Genomic DNA, 24,416 nt, shown 5'->3' on the forward strand with positions numbered 1-24,416 from the left:
AACCATTTATAACTGTTACCAACAACACAAACAGTTGTTACAAAGGATTTGCTTAAATGCCTCGACGCAGGCGCAAAGGTCACGGTATTGGAAAAAATTCATGGAATATTATCCCTTCATTCATTTCCCGAAGTGCGCAGGAAAAGCGTGGGGATTTCTCCCCACCTTGACCCATTTGCGGATACACAGAACACTTTCCCATTTGGCAGAAGTCATGCTCTGAGCCACCTGATGATGCGGAGCCCAGAAACGGATAGTGAGCACTCGGAATCGGGGTCCTCCACGGACAGTCAGTCCAGTGGACTGGGAGGAGTGCACCATAAGCGACGGAGCACCAGGCGTCCGGATGTTTTCAGTCTGAAAGCCATGGCGCCCAGACCCAATGCCGGACCCGGCGGCTGGTTATGTCTACTAGTGCCGCTGGCCTTGGGCGTCCGCCTGTTGCATGATGCGCCGAAATGCAGGGATCAGGCCAGGATGCAGTGGATCCTCACCGTGTCCGCTGGCGGCATGGCCCTGGAAACCCTCTGCTTCTTCATCTACGCCTTCGTTAAGACGGGTATTTTGGTTAAGTGTCTGGTGAGCCTGCTCCCTGGAGTAGTCACCAGTTTGGCCTTCTATCTCCTGGTGGACACCTCCATCACCTTCGCCGTAATCGTGGGATTCCTGATGACCTCCTCGTATCAGCAAATCTATATTTACACTATGCGAGGCTTTAAGGGATCCTTCACCTATGGAGAGGCCTCTGTTTTCGTCCAGGGACTGGTACTCTTCGCTACGAGTGCCATTCACCAACTCGGCGGGTTTTTGTGCGGCGGTTCCTGGCCAACTGATGAATTTGAGATCCTCAACATGATTATGGTGAATGCTCTCTTTTGGCTGCTGGTGTTCTGCCTGGCTCTCGTCTTGTTTCCATCCCTGAGAAAACCATACCGCTTCTACCTGTGGATGCTGCAGCTCCTGTTGGCTGTCACCTGTATGCCCGTGACGCGGCCCCTACCTCTGTTGGCCCTGATCCAGTTCCTCCTTCGGGATCGCGATCGCCTCAGCATCTTGGTTTTCTATCTGCTGCTGGTTGTGTTAACCTGCATTACAGTAGCCTGGCAAATCGGCAGCGCCTCCAAGGCCAACACACGAGTGCGGAAGATCTTCCATCTGCTAATAGTGCTGGTCTATATCCCTGGATTGGTGTATGAATGCGCCTTGCTGTACTTGGCCACTGGAGTGGCATTGGCTGCTTTTGTGGTGCTAGAAATTCTGCGCCTCCTAAAAATTCCTCCGTTTGCTGACAGTCTGGCGGATGCTTTCCGTTCATTCAAAGATGAAAAGGACGCCGGGGAATTGGCTTTGACTCCGTTCTGCCTGCTCATTGGATGCTCGATGCCCATTTGGATGACCGCGTGTCCCTGTTCCGGAAGCGATACGTTGGCCCTGCTCTCGGGAATACTGGCAGTTGGGGTAGGAGACACTGCAGCCAGTGTAGTGGGCTCCAAACTTGGCCGCAATAAGTGGGGAAAATCCTCCCGCTCCTTGGAGGGCACCGCAGCCTTTGTGGTGTCCATCCTTTTAGCCGTCTGGCTCTTAGAGATGGCTGGCTTGGTCCCAATGACCCAAGCCAAATGGTTCGCTACCATTTTCGCGGCATTGAACTCCGCTCTGGTGGAGGCCTTTACCGACCAGGTGGACAACCTGGTGCTCCCCCTGATATTCTATACAATTGTAGGCATGGCCTAATCAATCTGATGTAAATAAGTTATAATTATCGCATTCCTCGGTGTATTTATGTGTAGAATTCGTCGGTGTAGTTAAGCCTAGAGTTATACTGTTGGTTTACTTTCAACCAATAATTATATCAAAAAAATAAAAGAGGTTATAAAATATATAATTAGGAAAGTATTTTTTATTTGCGAACAAATTATAACTGGCACCAACAACACAAATAGTTGTTACAAAGGATTGCTAAAATGCCTTGATGCAGGCGCAAAGGTCAAGGTAATGGAAAAATTCCTGGAATATTATCCCTTGACCAAAAACGAAAATTTCTTCTATTTGGATAATAAAAAAAATATATATTTATTCAATACTTTGATTTTTCCATCAAAATGCTTGATAAATCTAGTTGTTTGATATTCTCTAACTAATTGAGTAATAAGTTTTCATGTGTCTATTTAATTTACCAAAAACAGTATTAGTCTTGTCTCATAAAATTGATCTTTTGGATCTCTCTAATTCCCCACCGGTGAAATATATGTTCCTCATATTTAAAAATTATGGTTTCCCAGCCCCGACCAACCTCCGCAACATAGATGGGTACTTGTAATTCATATTTAAGATATTTCCATCCTTCTCTAACTAATATCCTTTTATCCATCATGTAAACAGGTTTAGAATTGTATTGCATGCTTCAACCCCTAGCCACACCCACCACTGTTACAGATTTGACTTTTCCAATGGCTGCCCCAGCTACCTAAACTGTACATTTCTTTTGATTTTCTCTTTTTCTTTCTAAGCAATGTACACAATTTTTAAACTGGTTCTGACCTCCCTCTTTAATGGCATCCTCTACTTTATTTTCGTTATATTTCTGATCTTTTCCTAACAGTAGGTTGTTAAACTTTTGTCATTTTATGGGATTATTGAGCACCCGAAATCCCAGATATTAACTCATAACATGTAACTAGCAGAATATAGTCAAAGATATCAGACTCTAAAAAGACAAGATTTACCTACAATTCAATTTACCATCTACAATCCCTGGAGAAGATCTTAGTATTTGCAGTTTAATTTTCTAATTTATTGATTTCACAGATTCCCGCTGGTAAATACAAATTTTTAACAAATGGCTTCCAACTCCATACCATTCAGAGACTGGTTTACAACCTCATAGAACTGACTCTCAAGGTATCTGTAATGCACAATATATTTCCGTCTCTTTTCTTCTAATCAATATTAAAAAATTTCTAAAACTGTTTTTGGAGTTCATTTTATTCTTAGAATTAAATTGTTAAAAATCATTAAGCCAACAGAGATAATAATGTTTTTGTGATAATATCCCATGAATAATACATAATTCTTATTTGTATATTTTCAAAATTATTTATTTCAGAAAATTATTCATTAATCGCATTCAAATAATATTCATAATATATCTTACATTTTTTCAGATTTATCAATAGAGTTTCCCAATTATTAATATTAAATGATATTGCATCATATCTATTTTTAAGATTAAATATTAAGAATAAAAATTCTGTACCACTCCTTCTACTTAATGATGACCATTATAAAATTATAATTATCAACAACTATTATATTAAATACAATTAAATGTACGCATACTCGTATAACAACAGTTACCAATATCGATATGTATTGGCCTACAATTTTACTTTGCCTTTGATTTCCGGTTTCTTATGTATTCTTCTTCTCACTTTGACACAGTGTGGAATGGTTTTACTTAAGCCAATCGCATGGGATGGTGGTTTGATTCTTGGGGAGGGGGTTTGATCCGTGGATATAAAGTACCTGCTGGATTCTACGTTCTATCTTTTCCTGGTTGATGAGATTACAAAACCTAAAACAGTACAACATTTTAATCGAATGACAAAAGATGACTGAAATCAACAGCCAAATCAACCACTGTGACTTTAAAATAAATGAAGATTAGTTGATTGAGATAAGAAACTTTAAGGAAATCTTAAAGGTTTCCAAGAAGTCGCGACGGCAATTCGGTAGTATCTATTACGAAACTATAGAAGAGTTGGACTTCCCTAAAATGGCGCTTGGTGGATTTGCAGAGCGAAAACCATATCGATTCCCATCTCTTTGATATTGAAAACGTGGAAAATCGAATAACCGAGCTGATGATGGAGACAACCAAGTTTCAACACCAAAATGATTTTCACGATGCGGAAATCGAAAATAATCCGCTGTCACGACTGCTACTGGAAGTTAAGGAGATGATTTTTCTTATAAGGGATTCAATATCAGACTTAGAATGTCTTAAATTTAATGGTGAGGCAGACCAATGTGAGTTGGTCAGCGCTATGTCTCGCGAGCACGACCCTATCTTAATATTTAATCTTAAAAATAGATATGATGCAATAAAATTTAGTATTAATAATTGGGAAACTCTATTGATAAATCTAAAAAATTGCAAGATATATTATGAATATTATTTGAATGCGATTAATGAATAATTTTCTGAAATAAATAATTTTGAAAATATACAAATAAGAATTATGTATTATTCATGGGATATTATCACAAAAACATTATTATCTCTGTTGGCTTAATCATTTTTAATAATTTAATGCTAAGAATAAAATGAACTCCAAAACCAGTTTTTGAAATTTTTTAATATTGATTAGAAGAAAAGGGACGGAAATATATTGTGCATTACAGATACCTTGAGAGTCAGTTCTATGAGGTTGTAAACCAGTGTCTGAATGTGTAATCAATAAATTATAAAATTTAACTGCAAATACTAAACTTTTCTCCAGGGATTGTAGATGGTAAATTGAATTGTAGGTAAATTTTGTCTTTTTAGAGTCTGATATCTTTGACTATATTCTGCTAGTTACATGTTATGAGTTAATATCTGGGATTTCGGGTGCTCAATAATCCCATAAAATGATAAATGTTTAACAACCTACTGTTAGGAAAAGATCAGAAATATAACGAAAATAAAGTAGAGGATGCCATTAAAGAGGGAGGTCAGAACCAGTTTAAAAATTGTGTACATTGCTTAGAAAGGAAAAGAGAAAATCAAAAGAAATGTACAGTTTAGGTAGCTGGGGCAGCCAGTGGAAAAGTCAAATCTGTTACAGTGGTGGGTGTGGCTAGGGGTTGAAGCATGCAATACAATTCTAAACCTGTTTAAATGATGGATAAAAGGATATTAGTTAGAGTAGGATGGAAATGTCTTAAATATGAATTACAAGTACCCATCTATGTTGCGGAGGTTGGTCGGGGTTGACAAACCTTCATTTTTAAATATGAGGAACATATATTTCACCGGTGGGGAATTAGAAGGATCCAAAAGATCAATTTTATGAGAGAAGACTAATACTGTTTTTTGGAAATTAAATAGGCACATGAAAACGTATTACTCAATTAGTTAGAGAATATCAAACAACTAGATTTATCAAGCATTTTGATGGAAAAATCAAAGTATTGAATTAATATATATTTATACCCGTTACTCGTAGAGTAAAAGGGTATACTAGATTCGTCGGAAAGTATGTAACAGGCAGAAGGAAGCGTTTCCGACCCCATAAACTCTTGGACGTTGATGCACTATGGTCAGTACAAACAAGTGGCCCTTACGACACCAAGCAAAGCTTGTTACGCGCGGAGCCCTAAACCGATTTGGGCAAGTAAACGAAATCGCGGACATGGAAAAAGACGACATAACAATAGACAGTTTAAAATACATGCTCACATAGAATGGCTAGTAAAATATAAATTTACAAATTATTGGAAGATAGAAAATACATAAGTTTATCATAATTAGTTGCATTAGGGCTATCAAACAGTAAGACGTGACACAGTGCATTGTAGTCGTCACAAAGAACCCGAAAAGGATCATGAAGGGCATAATTGGATCTACAAATTGGTAGAGACAACGGACGAAAACGACGAACTGTTCTACAGGGTACATTCCAGTTGAGGGAGCTAAGAAGGAAGGGAGAGTCAACATCACCATTAATTAATTTATGCAAAAACATAACTCCATGACACTTTCTACGATGGTTCAGGGTTGGTAAGTCCAGCAGGCGTAACCTCGCATGATAAGAGGGCAATCGACTTCCTGTGTCCCAGTTTAAACCTCTTAAAGCAAATAAAAGAAATTGTTTTTGAACAGACTCTAACATATTTTGGTAACAGCTAATTTGAGGTGACCATATACACGAGCAATATTCCATTGACGGACGAACAAGAGAAACATACAAAAGCTTTGTTGTGTAAGGATCATCAAACTCCCTTGACCAACGCTTCATAAACGCCAGGAGACTTCTGGCTTTGTTAGTTATAGTAGATATATGGTCTTTAAAACTAAGTTTATGATCAAATAGAACGCCAAGATCCTGAACAGAAAAAATACGTTCAAGGGCGTTATTTCCGATAGAATAAGAATACATAGATGGATTACAACGATAAAAGGTCATAAAGTTACATTTAGAATAGTTCAAATTCAACATGTTAATCATGCACCACTTATACAAACAATCAAGATCTAATTGAAGGTCATTACATGAATTAGGTAAACACATGGACAAACATAGCTTGACATCATCTGCATACATTAAAACAGTTGACGATTTTATGACATAAGGTAGATCGTTAATCATTAAGCCAAAAAGTAAAGGTCCCAGGTGGCTACCCTGTGGCACTCCCGAAGTAACATTAATTATTTTGGATATTTTATTATTAAAACAGACCATTTGAGTTCTATTAGAAAGGTAGGAAAATATCCACTCTAGTAGGTTGGGTGGAAAACCTAAAAGAGACAATTTATAAATAAGAATCCTATGATTCACTGAATCAAAAGCTTTAGAGAAATCGGTATAAATCACATCAGTTTGATGATGTGTCAGAAAACCTCTAGTAATTAAAGACGTAAATTCAAGTAGGTTTGTAGAAGTAGAGCGACATCTAGTGAAGCCATGCTGACAAGGTGAAATAATAGAACTGCAATGATGCTGCAACTGACAGGTAATAATTTTTTCAAAAAGTTTTGGAATAGAACTGAGTTTAGCAATACCACGATAGTTTGAGATATCGGACTTGTTCCCTTTTTTAAACAATGGGATAATAAAGGATTCCTTCCATATGGATGGAAATCTACATTGACTTAGGGACAGATTAAATATCAATGTTAAGGGAAGAGCAAGATAAGATGAACAATTCCTAAGTATACAACTTGGAATTCTATTAGGAACCGGTGAAAATGAGAGCTTGAGAGTATTAAGACTCTGAAGGACATCAGTTACATCAATCACTGGTTTGAAGATAGAGTTCAAATGAGGTAGTGGGTATGGATAATCATTATTAATAACACTATTGCATTTCGTATATGTCGATTGAAAAAAGTCTGCGAATAAGTTGGAAATATCATTATCATCAGATGCTACATTATTATTGAGAAAAAGAGAGGGAGGGAAGCAGTTAGATTTCCGTTTAGAATTGACGAAAGAAAAGAAAAGCTTAGGATTACTTTTGAAATCACGCTTACAACGAGACAGGTAATTTTTGTAACAATCAGAATTGTACTGGACAAATTCCACCTTAGCTGAGCTATATTTGGTGAAGTCTGTCTGTAAGCCGGATATTTTGAACCGTTTAAATAGTCTGGTTTTTTTATTCTTTAGATAAGATAGTTGACGGGTAAACCATGGAGAGCTGTAAGAATCCTTCATGGAGGAAAGAGGGACATGTTCATCAAGTAGACGGTAAAGGACCTCATAAAAGTACCTAACTGCATCATCAACAGGAAGGTCAACTAGAAAGGACCAGCTTACTGTCGATAAAGATTCCACTAGTCTGCCGTAATCAGTCCTCTTAAAACACAAACTAGGCTGTACATTTATTGCAGTCCGAGGATTATTAAAAAATCCATTAATACAGAGCTGAAGGGTAGGATGATAACAATCTTCAGGTAATGATAGTGGCGAAATACGACTGACTTCAGCATCGATACTATCAAAAACAAAGATTAAGTCAAGAAGACGACCAATATGATTAGGAATCCTGTTAGCTTGCTGCAAAGATAGTTCAACAAGACCATCAATAAAATCATTTTGCATCCTCGGAATCATTGTCAATGAGTCCTTACTCTCCAACCAAGAGATATTGGGAAGATTAAAGTCACCAAGCACAAGAAGTTGGTCAGTTTCAGCAAGCAACAAGGAGATAGAATGTATGGCAGACAGGTGCAATAGATACACGTTAAGTTCAGAGCCAGGAGGTATATACGAGCAGGTTAAAAAAATGTTACTTTTTGGGAAAGATAATTTTACGGAAATAAATTCAATACCTGATGATTCAGTAATATCAACAAACTCAGAAGTTAAATTGGATTTGACTCCAATAAGAACGCCTCCACCTCGACCGGTCTGACGATCCTTCCGATAAACAAAAAAGTTATTAGACAAAATCTCACTATCGTGTACGGATGGGTTAAGCCAGGTCTCAGTGAGTACAATAACATTGGCCTCAAAAATTGAACTATTTATATAAAGCGTAGAGAGTTTACTAAGAAGCCCTCGAACATTCTGATAGTGAATTAGGAAATTTAGTTTTTTGAATTTAAATCAGAGCTGGGCGCCGACAAAGAAGTCGTGGAAAGGGAGCTATTTTTTTTTATATACTCGTGGACAATTATATCAGCAGGCCAAAAATTGGGGCAAAGAAGTTTAGAGAACAGCCCATCCGGAACAAGTATTTTAAATGAAGAGTAATCTCTTATCTGTTTAAAATTAAATTTGGTGATGTCAATACCATTTTGATTGGGAAGAGAGAGGTTTGTGACAATATGATGCATCACGTCCTTTACAGTTATTGCTGCATTCAACCTAGACACAAAAATAGATTTTCTAGGTACCATGACAGTGAGTGGTACCGGAGAAGAGAGAGCAGGGCTATGGCTGTTTTTCCTAGGGATCATGCTAGTGAGTGGGACAGGAGGAGGTGGAAGGGTATTATTATTAAAGTATATATGTTCTTGATCAGGATCACTAGCCGAGTTGATCTAGCCATGGGATGTCAGATTTAGATTCCGTAGGCTTGAGCGCAGCGCATGTTTGTTACGCGAATATGCCACGCCCACTCTAACGCCCACAAACCGCCCAAGCCTGTGGCGCCCACAATGTTCATGCTAGACAAAAAACTGATAAAACTGATAACTGAAATGCATTGGTCTCATCAATACCTATCGATTGATCCAAAAAAAATTTTGCCACGCCCACTCTAACGCCCACATCGCTTAAATCTGTCTACCGCCGGTAGGTGGCGCATTTCAATCTCGCTTTGCTGCTTGCATATCTCCATTTTCCTTTGGTCCCTTTAGCTGAGTAACGGGTATCTGATAGTCGAGGTACTTGACTATAGCGTTCTTCCTTGTTTTTTATTATCCAAATGGAAGAAATTTTCGTTTTTGATTGAATGAATTTTTCCATTACCTTGACCTTTGCGCCTGCATCAAGGCATTTTAGCAATCCTTTGTAACAACTATTTGTGTTGTTGGTAACAGTTTTAAATTGTTCGCAAGTAAAAAATACTTTCCTAATTATATATTTTATGACCTCTTTTATGAAGGGATAATATTCCATGAATTTTTTCCAATACCTTGACCTTTGCGCCTGCGTCGAGGCATTTAAGCAAATCCTTTGTAACATAACTATTTGTGTTGTTGGTAACAGTTATAAATGGTTCGCAAATAAAAAATACTTTCCTAATTATATTTTTATGACCATTTTTTATGACCTTTGCGCCTGCGTCGAGGCATTTTAGCAATCCTTTACACCACCACCTATGTTTATTGTAGGTAACCAACTTGACTCTGGGGTTATGGTACGGTTAGCAATGGGTGGTTTGCTTAATGGGATTTAAATTATCGGTGACAAATTTATAAGTGAAAGTCACAGACATTTTTGGACAAAGGATACAATTGGTCATTTAGGTGTGGGTATACACATTTGTTATGGTGATAGAAAATGGGATAATCACAGTGTTTTTGTTTTTTACTGTATTACGCTGGAGCGATTTCAATTACTTTCCCAATTATAGTTCGTTTTAAATCGTTTTTTGACTTTCATATATTTTGTTCTTTCTAGACATTTTATTGTAGCTAATAACTATAGTTATTGGATGTAAGGCTAGCTATCAAAGTTAAGATTACATTTATTATACCTACATAAGATTAAATTTGGTGATGTCAATACCATTTTGATTGGGAAGAGAGAGGTTTGTGACAATATGATGCATCACGTCCTTTACAGTTATTGCTGCATTCAACCTAGACACAAAAATAGATTTTCTAGGTACCATGACAGTGAGTGGTACCGGAGAAGAGAGAGCAGGGCTATGGCTGTTTTTCCTAGGGATCATGCTAGTGAGTGCGACAGGAGGAGGTGGAAGGGTATTATTATTAAAGTATATATGTTCTTGATCAGGATCACTAGCCGAGTTGATCTAGCCATGGGATGTCAGATTTAGATTCCGTAGGCTTGAGCGCAGCGCATGTTTGTTACGCGAATATGCCACGCCCACTCTAACGCCCACAAACCGCCCAAGCCTGTGGCGCCCACAATGTTCATGCTAGACAAAAAACTGATAAAACTGATAACTGAAATGCATTGGTCTCATCAATACCTATCGATTGATCCAAAAAAAACTTTGCCACGCCCACTCTAACGCCCACATCGCTTAAATCTGTCTACCGCCGGTAGGTGGCGCATTTCAATCTCGCTTTGCTGCTTGCATATCTCCATTTTCCTTTGGTCCCTTTAGCTGAGTAACGGGTATCTGATAGTCGAGGTACTTGACTATAGCGTTCTTCCTTGTTTTTTATTATCCAAATGGAAGAAATTTTCGTTTTTGATTGAATGAATTTTTTCATTACCTTGACCTTTGCGCCTGCATCAAGGCATTTTAGCAATCCTTTGTAACAACTATTTGTGTTGTTGGTAACAGTTTTAAATTGTTCGCAAGTAAAAAATACTTTCCTAATTATATATTTTATGACCTCTTTTATGAAGGGATAATATTCCATGAATTTTTTCCAATACCTTGACCTTTGCGCCTGCGTCGAGGCATTTAAGCAAATCCTTTGTAACATAACTATTTGTGTTGTTGGTAACAGTTATAAATGGTTCGCAAATAAAAAATACTTTCCTAATTATATTTTTATGACCATTTTTTATGACCTTTGCGCCTGCGTCGAGGCATTTTAGCAATCCTTTACACCACCACCTATGTTTATTGTAGGTAACCAACTTGACTCTGGGGTTATGGTACGGTTAGCAATGGGTGGTTTGCTTAATGGGATTTAAATTATCGGTGACAAATTTATAAGTGAAAGTCACAGACATTTTTGGACAAAGGATACAATTGGTCATTTAGGTGTGGGTATACACATTTGTTATGGTGATAGAAAATGGGATAATCACAGTGTTTTTGTTTTTTACTGTATTACGCTGGAGCGATTTCAATTACTTTCCCAATTAAAGTTCGTTTTAAATCGTTTTTTGACTTTCATATATTTTGTTCTTTCTAGACATTTTATTGTAGCTAATAACTATAGTTATTGGATGTAAGGCTAGCTATCAAAGTTAAGATTACATTTATTATACCTACATAAGATAAAAGAACATGAAAAATGGAAATGCTTTATTTTAACAATACACTGGTCGGCATATGTATTTTGACAAAATAAAAGTTAAGTATACTCATAACTTGAACTTACTTCTTGTAAACTATAGGCATCAATGGAAAGGTAATTTCAATGCCGTTTGAATGATACAATACATTTCTTTACCCATTCAGTACTTATTGAAAAGGACGAATTTGTGTAAATCAACTTTTAAATTTTTTTTAAAAACTTTTTTCCTCGTCTTGAAAACTTAAATTTTTTGATGCAAAAAGTTTCTTCAAACAAAAACAATAGTAACTGCAAAAAGAATTTTTCAAAAATCATTTTTCTTATATTTTTTATGAATTTTTTATGAATTTTTGAAAATGCTTAAAAACAGGCATTTGAGCCATATTTTTGTCTTTTTCATACAAATTTTTTCCGACATTGTCACCTTTAAAAAATCATAAAAAATATAAGAAAAATGATTTTTGAAAAATTCTTTTTGCAGTTACTATTGTTTTTGTTTGAAGAAACTTTTTGCATCAAAAAATTTAAGTTTTCAAGACGAGGAAAAAAGTTTTTAAAAAAAATTTAAAAGTTGATTTACACAAATTCGTCCTTTTCAATAAGTACTGAATGGGTAAAGAAATGTATTGTATCATTCAAACGGCATTGAAATTACCTTTCCATTGATGCCTATAGTTTACAAGAAGTAAGTTCAAGTTATGAGTATACTTAACTTTTATTTTGTCAAAATACATATGCCGACCAGTGTATACTAGTTAAAGTGGATGATATTATTATATATTCTTAATATCTGTCATTATGAATCAAAATTGTTTATCAAAACAGCTTCTAAACAGCTTTTAGACAGCTTGTGAACAGTTTATTTCTTAATTAGTTTTACAATCACAGGATACATCTTCCCCCAACATAATCGGATATGTTCCTCTAAGATTTATATAGCAATCTTGAGATATTTTGGCTTTGCGTTCTTTCTCATGTACATAGCAAACACATTGAAAATCAGAGTGTAAGTTTTTACTTCACATCGAAAGTCGTCTAGTGATCAAGAATATTTTATCATTCTTAACAAAAGACTATAAAAGCTCGTAGACGTTAATAACAACTAGTAACCAGCTAATAATAATTAGAAAACATCAAGAAAACAGATACTAAACATATAGAAACCCGATACTAAACAACTTGTATACATCTACCAAACAACTTGTATACATCTACTAAACATATAGAAACCAGATACTAAACAGCTAGAAAACAACTTGTATACATCTACTAAACATATAAAAACCAGATACTAAACAACTTGTATACATCTACTAAACATATAGTAACCAGCTAATAAGAAATAGTAAGCAACTAATAGACATCTACCAAGCAGATAGTAACCATCTAATAATAGCTAGTAATCAAAGTCCAAGCAGCTCAACCGCCATCATGAATCACGAAAATGATGCTTTCGAAATATGTTATAATATTATTATGGGTTAGAACAAATGAATGCTTTAAAAATAATCCAACATCTGAGAAAGATTACACTGTGAGAACTATTTTACATCTATCTATGGGAACCAAGCGAAAATCTGCGTTTGGAACGAAGATTAATAACCGACATGTTTCTTACAGAGGGATGGAGTAAGAAAATTAATTATATATAAATTTACATAAAATATAATTAATTATGAACTTAATGAAATATGTTTACAATAATAAAATATATAAAAAAATATTAGATGATCCTACAAATTTTGTTTCTGACTGTAATTAAAACTACAGGTACAAATGAAGGGGAAGTATTTTATTCAATGTCCTTGGGTCTTGGGCATGTGACTTTGATGACGGTCAAGTAATGATAGTTCACTGCAAGTGTGTTTGGCTAACACATCTTAGAAACTTTAACTTGTGTACTTTGATAATTCTTAATAAGAGACTATAGCAACTCATAATACTTGTTAACATTTAGTTACCATCTAAAACCAAGTACTTTACAGATACTATACAGATAGTAACCATCCAAAACCAAGTACTGTACAGGTACTATACAAAAAGTAACCATCCAAAAACAAGACTAAACATAAAGTAACCATCAAAATACTGCTAGGTAACAACTAAATACAACGTGTTCAACGTGTCAAGTCCATGTCAATATGAGTACTACCCTAAAAAATTATATATCTCTGGATAATCTTCAAAGTCAATACCTATTAAATTCTGGATGGAGCAGTGGAGATGAAATTTCTACACGACCCCACTTCAACTTTTCTGTACCAATCAAATTTTGTTGGGATTGGCTGAGGTTTATAAAAAAGTTTTGTTAAATTGTAAACACGAAGTGTTGATGCTAACTAAGAATCGTGGTGAATCTTAAACAAACCAGAAATGAACAAACTTTTAAACTGGAAATTACGAATAAAACCTGGAAAGTTCCCCATGTAACTCTGAGCGATTTTGCAAAAATTAAGATGTACGATATTATTAAAAGTTGTGTAAACCTACCAATCGCATTCCAGAGTTGGGATTTATATGTTAACCCCAAATTGGGGTATGGGAATCAATTAGTATGCTCACCTATATGAAATGTATACAAGATATCAATCTAGTTACTATAAACGTTAATCACAACCATTTTTGACCCCAAATGAATTTAAATTGAAGACCCCTATTATTGTGGTTAAGCTTTCATATCAAAACGAATCAGTAAAAATTGGTCCTATTGATGTGAGAATTTTAATAGAACTAAAGACATCAAGTCATGAAAATACCCAAGCTTACTGTCTCCTCATACATGACCGTTTAGTTGAATATAACCCACTAAACGGACTAGTACAATGAGTTGTTTAACATTAGAAAAATGTTGAAAGATATTGTATCGATTGATGTTCAAGGTTTCTTTGATAATAATAATAATTTTATTCTAAAGGAAATTGAAATTGTATTCGAAAAAGATCCAAACTTGAATAATAGTTTTTTAATAGAACCACCATTTGATTTTACTTTGCTAAATACCAAATCTCGAAAGACTGCAATTTGGTTAACCAATACACATCACAAAATTTTTTGGAACGATGGAGAAAATAGTTTTCCACAAACTCGAAAGTATCTAAGGACAATTACAAGCGGAAAACAAATTATTTGTAAAGGTGTGGAAAAGAAACGATTTCTAGAGAAGTTTTTTGGGAGTCGTCAGCTCATTGATATCGAGGAAATGGGCTGTCCGTCATTAAACAGGTTTAAAGGAAACCGGTTTCCCTATTGTGAAACACACCTTAAGGGCGGGGTTTGTGCTCTTAACAATGCATACATTATTTTGACATTTTTTAAAAGTAGCTCCAAAACAATAAAATAATTTTTATACATCATTTTAAAGTTGAGACTAGATGTGTTAACATCACAACAGATGTACAAGAAAATAAAATTAACCAAATGAAGTTTCATGAGGAAGTTGACCAATTTATTAAACAATTTAAAGGACAGATAATTGGTCAGCATTTTCAATACCTTCTAAACACAAAAACTATGTTCATGAATCGAGGTGGACATGATCTCAAAACTACGAATTATGGTGAACACTTTACATTTTGTAATCCAGAAATGACGTCGGAAACGTGCGCCTGCTTCTTCTATGCAAATCGCCGGAATCAAAGCAGAAAATTAATTTCAATATATAATCAAACATGTTCGCAATACCAATATAAATGAATAAATGTATTATTATGCTACAAAATAAACTTCTGACTTTTTATTTCGAGTTAAAATTACAGGTACGGATAATGGAAAATATTTCCTTGACTAAGATATGTCGGCTACTTGCGAGTTTTTGCGCGGTAGTGATTTCAACCCCTATTATGGGAACGTATTAGAGCTAGCAGTCAGCCGTGAGGTCGTTGGCGTGAGGCCCATGATCTTGTCAATGGGCGTGCGCCTTCAGACTTGTGCATGTGTCCCTTTTAATCCGGTCAGGTAATAGACAGGTTCGCATGTTCGGGTAGCTCTTGCTTGAATCCCTTTTTTGATATGTTTATGACCCGTTTGTGGAAAGGAGAGAATCTTAGAGAATTTACCAGTTAAACCTTCTGGGGCGGAAACAAAAATGTCTGTTTGAAAATATTCGACATCTGAGAATTATTAACTTGTGAGATTCATTTTATTGGGGTTCTTTTGATTTCTAAATTAGTTTTACAATAATAGGAAACGTTATTCCCCAACATGATCGGACATGTTCCTCCAAGGCAACCATCTTTAGATGTTTTGGGTTTGCGACCTTTCTCACGTGCACAGCAAAACCTGCTGAATATTAATTGCTAATAATGAGGAAAAGGATACATGATCAATATTGTCACATGGGGATGTGGGGAAAGTGTGCGACCTTTCTCCCGTGTACAGCAACACCTGCTGAATTTTAATTGTTGATAATGAGGCAAAAAGGTCACGTGATCAGTATTGTCACATGGTGGTGTGGGGTTGGGGGCAATTAAGTATACTCTGTATAGACATGATCGTGACATTTTTATGAGTTCAAAGTCCATTAAAATCACTTAATTTATTGGATTATGCTAATTGTCCCAGAACCCGCATACAATAATGAAGAGGCGGGGGTCATTAATATGTTAATTAACATGCAAATTGTCCCAGAAGCCGTCTTTCCCTACTACTAATCTGTTACGTGGGCATATAGTGCACGAGTACTGACAGGGCCTTGGGCCTTTGTACAGGCACCACTTGCCGGAAAAGGCTACATCGTATTTGGGTCGTGGGATCTTGGTAAGCCTCTCTCCTCTCCAACATAACGAGAATAAATATTTAAAGTGCCTGGAAAATAATATTAGTCCATAAAGCTTACCTGTCGCTTGATACCAATACGATCGGGCTGCGTTTTGGCCATACTCCCTCCCCTTCACACATTCGTGTGCCAATGGATCGTCGCGGGCCGCGCAATACGATCCCCTATTGTCAGGGTTGTTCGTTGAAAGTTATGTCATTGTCCTTGACCTACTCCACTTCTCGCGTCAGCTCACCCCCTTATAAAGTTCTAGCACTTCATGGTTTTTATCTCTCTTTTTCTTACATTATATATTTATTGAGTAATATATTTCGGCGTGTGCCGTGGATGAGTAACATAATATTGGCTAATGCATATAGAATTAATTAATTGACATTAATTTTTGTTAGCGAAAAGTATCGAATTTACCACCTGTTAAGGTGCGCACATCAGCAAAACGCTGGCTATTCACGACTACAAACGTCGCTCAGAGGGCTCTTGCACCCAAGGGTGCTCAACATGACCAGCACCGAACAAATCAAGCAGAAGCCAAGTTGGAAACAGTACCAGGCGCTCAGTAGCACCCACTGCAGATGAGAATTGCTGATCAACATATTTTATGTCTCAATAACTTACCGTCTTACCGTCTCAACGGTACACTGACCCACCAATGCAGTCAGCACATTTTGCAGTGTCAGCCGAGCCAACTAAGCAACTGCTACTATAATCAAAATTCCCTAACTTACTTTACACTGAAGCTTACTTCACTAATCATTACACTAAACTTCCGTGTTCCAAGTAGTATATAAACATGTATCAAACGAAGAATAAATCAGTTATCAACACACCTCCTAACTCCGCGGTTCTACTTCCTACCTCTGGGAATAGGGCTCGTAATACACTATCTCAACTAGCAGCTAACCATGTTAGCTCAACCTTAGCGCAGCTCAGCATCTCCTGTGGTCCGGCATCGCAGTAACCATCGTTACCATTGCCGCGACGTGATCGGCTTTCGAGTGTCTACTTCGGTTAGGCACAAACATTGGTGACCCCGACGTGATCCTTTTCCAACAAAGGATCACACTCAAGCAACGCCCTTCCAACAAAAGGCTGAACCTCTAATCCAGCTTCACAGGATACTCAGCTTCATCGAGCTTCACAGGATACTCAGCTTTATCCAGCTTCACAGGATCGTCAGCTTCATCCAGCTTCACAGGATCCTCAGCTTCATCCGGCTTCACAGGATACTCAGCTTCACCCAGCTTCACAGGATACTCAGCTTCATCCAGCTTCACAGGATCGTCAGCTTCATTTGGCTTCACAGGATTCTTTGTTTCTTTGAAAACCAATTAATACAGAACCAACTTCTCATCAACTTATAACCTACAAGAAAAGGTGCACATACCATAGACTTGCCAAATGATCATGTTCTACGAGGCCACAATTTCAGTTCCCACGGCTACGTCAATTTTATCGCAAAGGGGAGTGTTAAGCAGCATCAAGAAGATATGAGGGCCTTAATCACAAACATGAACCTCCGCAGCTGAAGGAAAGATCCTCCACGGTTAAAGACTTGTTAGGTGCTTTCAATACAATTCGGCCAAGGGCTGATAGACATCACGCATTAATTGAGGTTACCCCTCAATGGGGGGGAGAACCGAGGGTGCTCAACATGACCAGCACCCAACAAATCAAACAGAAGCCAAGTTGGAAACAGTCCCAGGCGCTCAGTAGCACCCACTGCAGATGAGAATTGCTGATCAGAATATTATATGTCTCACTAACTCACCGTCTCAACGGTACACTGACCCACCAATGCAGTTAGCACATTTTGCAGTGTCAGCCGAGCCAACTACGCAACTGCTACCATAATCAAAATTCCCTGACCTACTTTAGAATAAAGCTTTCTTCACTAATCATTACAGTAAACTTTCGTGTTCCAAGTAGTATATAAACATGTATCAAATGAAGAATAAATCAGTTATCACCGCACCTCATAACTCCGCGGTTCTTCTTCCTACCTCTGGGAATAGGGCTCGTAATACACTACCTCAACTAGCAGCTAACCATGTTAGCTCAACCTCAGCGCAGCTCAGCATCGCCTGTGGTCCGGCATCGCAGTACCCATCGTTACTATTGCCGCGACGCGATCGGCTTGCGAGTGTCTACTTCGGTTAGGCACAAACAGTACATACAACTACAAGGCTGATACTCGCCGCTGAAATGTTTATAGTAGCCAAGTGTTCTTGTCAGATACTGGACGAATATTTATATATGTATGTTTATAAGAAAGGAACCGTGTTCCGACAAACTTACCGCCGCTTTAAATCCTGGCCGATGAGATCTCAGCGCTCCGGATCCTGGGCTTTGGGAAATATTATATTGGATATACATATATATATATAAATACGTGTACAAAAATACGGCTGTTCTTAAGTATACCAATTCACTTAAACACAAAATGCCCGAGGCATGCGACTTCTTCAACGGCTGGTGGAGAGACTCCCCTTCTCTTATTGTTCATCATGATTCGCTCTTTGTCTATCGATTCGGTTGGTTTAAGTGTATTTTAACGCATTTTTGAATGCTTTTAATGTTTTTTGACTTTCACTTGTTTTCCAACTGTATTACTTAAGGATATTGGTCTTTGGTTACGCATAGGTTCACTTTAGCTTTGATTGGCTCTATTAACACATTTATATTGCATCACTACTTTCTACGAAGCATGCTATTGGTCACTACGCTTTTGAACGGATGGCTCCTACAGCTGAACAAATTTCAGGAGCAAATATCACAGTATGTCGGATGTCGTCCTTAATGTTGATCCTCCCACGTTCTTTGATAACAATAGCGGCACTGGTCCGACACATAAAATTCTTTAAAGCTGCTACAAGAGCTACAATACTGGGATTAGGCATGCAGATTCCTGAGATTCCTGCGCAGCGCAAGTTTGTTTCAGCAGAGTGCCGCGCCCACTCTAACGCCCACAAACCGCCCAAAACTGTGGCTCCTACAGTTTTGATGCTAAAATAAAAATTTTAACTGAAATGTATTGTTCTCATCTATACACCCAAAAAAAAAACCAAAAGTATACACTTAATAAGCGTTGTGTTAAATGTATACTAAAGTTAGTATAAAAATTTAAGTATTAACTCAACACTAATTAGTTTCAACTGTATACTTTGTAGTGTAAAAGCTCTACCAAAGAGTATAAGGCGTAAACCTGTAGTGTTATTTTTAAACTAGTCATATTCGACTTCTTAGTTTATTATTTATACTTGTGGTTTCAACAAAAACTTTATGTAGTATAAAGAAAATATAGTTTCAAATTGTTACAAAATAGTTTCATGCCAACACTTTATAGTATTAAGCTTATACTAATTATTATATGAGTGAGACTCAGTGGCATAAATAGTATACTGAACATTAAATAGTTTTTCATGGTGTGAAACTAGGACAATAGCGATTATTCGAACATATATTTTGGTGTGAAACCAGGACAAAAGCGAGTATACGAACACAAAAAATGCTACTAGATTTGCCGTTTTTTGACGCGTTAATGATTATTATGAGGATTTATATCGGTGAGTTTGGTCACATCCTTGTGAAATTTGTGCCGAGTCAACATGTAAATATAATATTTATTCTAAAATTAAAAAGTTCAATATTATATTGTGTGCATTGTGTATTTTCGGGATCGATCTCTCATATGTATACATATAAGTATGTACACATAAATAAATACATGAAAATTGTAACAATTGTCTACATATATGTACTTACATACATATAGTGCAGAAGTTAATACATCTTAAAAATATAACAATTAAATGGTCAATTAACAACTAACAATATGAAAACATAGTGGCTGTGTACAAAAAATCAAAAAAAACAACAGCACTTTGCTGATTTCATCCCCTTGTGGAAACAAGTCCTTTGCGCACGCGTACAGATACATACACACAAAGGAGCTACAAACATATATGTATGTGTGTTGCGCAAAATACTTGTTTCCATGGAAACATGGGAATGAAATCGGAAAAGTGCGTTCTTTTTACTATACTTTTAATTACATATGTGTTTCAGCTATTCAGAAAATGGACCAGTTGAACCAGTTCGTCGAAGAAAATAACTTAGACCCATGTTGCCTGATAAGCTTGATGGGTAAGTTATTCGTAATATAAATCATACAATTTTTTAAAAACATTATAAAATAATGTATAGAATGTGGCTATACCTTCGAAAAACTACAATTTATTGAAAGCGATGATTTAAATTTTATTTTTCCTAATCGTGAAGACACTGCATTGCGTTCCGAGTTTGGGCAAAGTTAATGGAGTGGAAAGAGAGAAATGTAAGCACCTGTTAAATATTTTTGAAAAGTCAACTGTTTTAATATATGTATACGTAAGCAGAAAATAGTCAAGCCGACTATTGTTCAACCGGTTTCACTGCCAATTCAAAATATACAAGAAGACATAGATATGCAAGTGGTTCCCGAGTTTGTAAGGTAACTATAAACAAAGGCTGCTTAAAAATTACACAAATCGGTTTGAATGATTTTAAATTATTTTTATTTTATTTATTTATTATAAAATAAGAGTGCAAGTGATATACTACAGTCCTCGAGCTCGGGAAAAAAAATTATACAACTGTATGATTCGGTTAAGGTTTTGACAATGGAAAATAGGCGTAAAATAGTGAATTTAATTTCCGAAAACTTTTATAACCCTCAAAATGATACATATGCATCAGTAAAATTGGCAGAAATTGAAAGGCTTGCCAACGAACTAGTGAGCATATTTCCGTCCGAAAAAAAGAGGTTTACTATATCGGGCGCAAGGAAGCCAAGAGAAATAGTCCTGGTGGGATTCTATTTAATAAGCTTTACAACCATTTTCAAAAAAGGACGTCCAAAAAAGTTATTAGGCCAGAACCAGAAAAAAATACTTATGTTGTCAGCTCCGAATTGGTCGACATGGTTTAAAAACTTAAATTTTACGTTGGGAGCGAGGAGGACTCCATGGAGTTATGGGCCGCTACGTATGATTTCAGAAAGAACTTCATTAGTATCCCAGAAAACGATTTGGACGCTGTTATGCAGGAGTTTTCTTTGTTTAAGCAGGCGACTGGATTTAAATTTGTAAGCAAGATTATGCCCAGTTTCGGTATATAGATGTTTGTGATGTCTCGTATTGTTATTATATATATGTTTGAAACTACTTTTGTAAATCTTTGTTAACTATCATTTTTTAATAACTTTTAGTTGGAGCACGATTTTAATAACCTGCACCCCGATCGACAATACTGTTTGACAACGAAGTGGGAAAGAACGGTACCAAAGTTGATGTCCTATTATTCCTTAAACGTAAAAGACAGATTTTACAAGCAACTTTTAACGTCCCTAAACAATGTTGTTGGCGATGGTAAGTACATTTTTTTAAGTATTGATATTTTAATTTAAGAACTAAATTCTTTCACATCTAAGGCCCAAGGGACTGTATATTGTTTATGGCTTTGCACGTTGTTATAAAACCAACGTACCGGAACACTGTTACTCAAGCGGACCAGAAGTTCTGTCGAAAGGCGACCATCGAAGACAGCGTTAGCAGCGCGGTATTGCACGTCACCGAAATCAATGACATTCAAAACCTAATTGAAACATTGAACAGAAAAAGTGTCGAGTCAAACTCCCTCATTCAACCATTTATAATTGCTGTGGGCGAAGACATTTCCAATTTGGTTGAATTCTATGTTAGCTTTGGAAAGTCCTTTTATAAGTTTAACTCTTTCATTATTGCACTAGATATATGTTTTAAAATTTATCAAGTATTTGGTCTAAAGTACCCAAATGAATCCCATAAAGTTTGATCTTTTTTACAATACTTTTTCTATAATATGAAAACTGAATTTGATATTATATATCCGTGCGTATCCAATGTCATTGAAGATTTAAACAAAATGTAAATGTAATGTGTAATGTAATATCAAAATTTATTCATATCCTTTTTAATTTTAAGATCTTGAAATATTCTGTTATTAGTTAAGTCTTATATTTTTAATTTCCATATTTAGTTCTTTTATAATATTAATACCTAGCCATTAATAAAAGAAAAACAACATACAACTTGATTTTATAGGGTTTGGAATACCTCGAAAAAAAAAATAGTATAAATTTTATACTACAGGCAACGGTGAAATCGTATAAGTTTTATACGAAATAGTATAAAATATATACTAACGATTTTGATAAATAGCTTAAAAAGTATAGTACGGCTCTCTAGATTAGTATAATATGTATACGAAATAGTATAAAACGGAGACTACATAGCATAGCTTTTATACTAAATAGTATAAAAAGTAAACTATCAGCAAAAATTTCCGTACACTGAGTGAGTATAAATTGTATACTCGTTAGTTTAACTTTGATAACTTCGAAAGTTTCAGTTTAATACTTTCGGTGTCATAAGGTTAATACGCATCTTATCAAGATATTTTTGACACTCAATAGTTTAGTTTTAATGTACGAATAGTTTAGTTTCTATGATCATTTTTTTTTGGGTGTACCTATCGATTTACCCAAAAAAAGTTTGTCGCGCCCTTTCTAACGCCCATAACGCTAAGATCTGTCTACCATCCACATAACCATATATTGAGATCGGGGGTAGGTGGCATGTTTCAATCTCGCTTTGCTGCATCATAAAAAATATAAGCAAAATTATTTTTGAAAAATTCTTTTTGCAGTTACTATTATTTTTGTTTGAAGAAACTTTTTGCATCAAAAAATTTAAGTTTTCAAGTCGAGGAAAAAAGTTTAGAAAGGACATTTTCACACAAATTCGTCCTTTTCAATAAGTACTGAATGGGTTAAGAAATGTATTGTATCATTCAAACGGCATTTAAATTACCTTTCCATTGGTGCCTAAGTTAACAAGATGTAAGTTCAAATTATGAGTATATTTAACTTTTTCTTGTGAAAATACTTTTGAGCACCCTTGTATATGATGGCATTTACAATGATGAAGTATGAAAAGTAGTGACCTTGCATGTTAAAAATAAGATATGTTTTTTTCAAATATGGAAAGAAAATGACTGTAAAATAAGATGTTAGTGATTTATATACTAGTTCTCGACTTAGGTCAGTTTTTCCAAAGGCTTGAAATACAAGCCGCTATACATAAAATCATCCAACTTAAAATGGGACCTTGGGAAAAGATCTTTGAACAAGTTTTCATTGATCATCTTAAACAAACTGGCAACAAAACATTAACATCATTGAGTGTAGCGCTACTCAAGCCGGTGACTCTAATAGAGAATGAAAAATTAGCTATATGGTCTACCTTCCATAACGATCCAATAAAAGGAGGTCACACCGGCATTTCAAAAACCTTGACTAAGGTCAAAAAAAATTATTACTAGAAAGGTATGAACTGTTTTTTTAACCGAGTACATACGAAAATGTCTAACATGCCAAAAGTCTAAGGTAACGAAACATACAAAAATACCTTTATCAATAACCGGCATCCCTGTTAATGCTTTCGACAGAGTGATAGTAGAAACTATTGGCCCACTACCAAAATCCCAAAACGGTAACGAACATGCAGTTACCCTTTTATGTGACTTAACAAAATACTTAGTTGCCATTCCAATACCAAATAAAAGACGCTAAAGCTATTGTTCGTGAACGGTTGCAGTCTTTAATAAACTCTCTATCCTATGTAACAGAAAAAATCCGATATACATATATATATATACTTTTTTGTTTCTGGCAACGCTGCTACGATGGCGTCTTTTTGTGAAACTCATCTCAGTACCAAATAGGCTTCGCAACTGGCAAGAATAAAATTACATACAGTCCACACAACTCAAGCGCTTATATTTCTAACCATATTGCTGGTCCATCGTTCCGTATTCTTGGACAGTTTTGAAGTGCTTTGATTCTCAGAGTAATTGCTTGCAATGGAACAATTAAAATCAGTAGTGAAAAGCCGTGCCAGACTCATGTCCAACATCACACGTGTCTTGGCACGGGCTGAACAAACGGATATTTCTACACACACAGAGATCGTCACACGAATAGAGCTCCTAAACGAAGTTTGGAAGGAGTTCAACCAGTTCAGCGATGGCATCGTGAAGCGTCACGAGGAAGTGGAACCCTTTGTTGATCCGGAGATAGACAATGCGGTCTACGAAGCAAAATACCTAAGTCCAAGCACTATTCTCAAGGAAAGGAGTAATGATCTTCAACCGGGGACATCTACGAGCAGTGCGGATGGCAGC

The 24,416-nt window shown here is 36.2% G+C and overlaps 1 protein-coding gene across 1 annotated transcript; it reads left to right on the plus strand.

Moving 5' to 3' along the window:
- Window positions 1-208: 208 nt before the first annotated feature.
- LOC119559711 (dolichol kinase-like) lies at window positions 209-1,834 on the plus strand. Its single transcript, XM_037872772.1, has one exon. It carries the CDS (start codon window positions 232-234, stop codon window positions 1,732-1,734), a length of 1,503 nt encoding a protein of 500 aa, XP_037728700.1. The 5' UTR covers window positions 209-231; the 3' UTR covers window positions 1,735-1,834.
- Window positions 1,835-24,416: the final 22,582 nt, after the last annotated feature.

This window comes from Drosophila subpulchrella, unplaced genomic scaffold, assembly GCF_014743375.2.
Source record: "Drosophila subpulchrella strain 33 F10 #4 breed RU33 unplaced genomic scaffold, RU_Dsub_v1.1 Primary Assembly Seq34, whole genome shotgun sequence".
Classification (NCBI taxonomy): domain Eukaryota; kingdom Metazoa; phylum Arthropoda; class Insecta; order Diptera; family Drosophilidae; genus Drosophila; species Drosophila subpulchrella.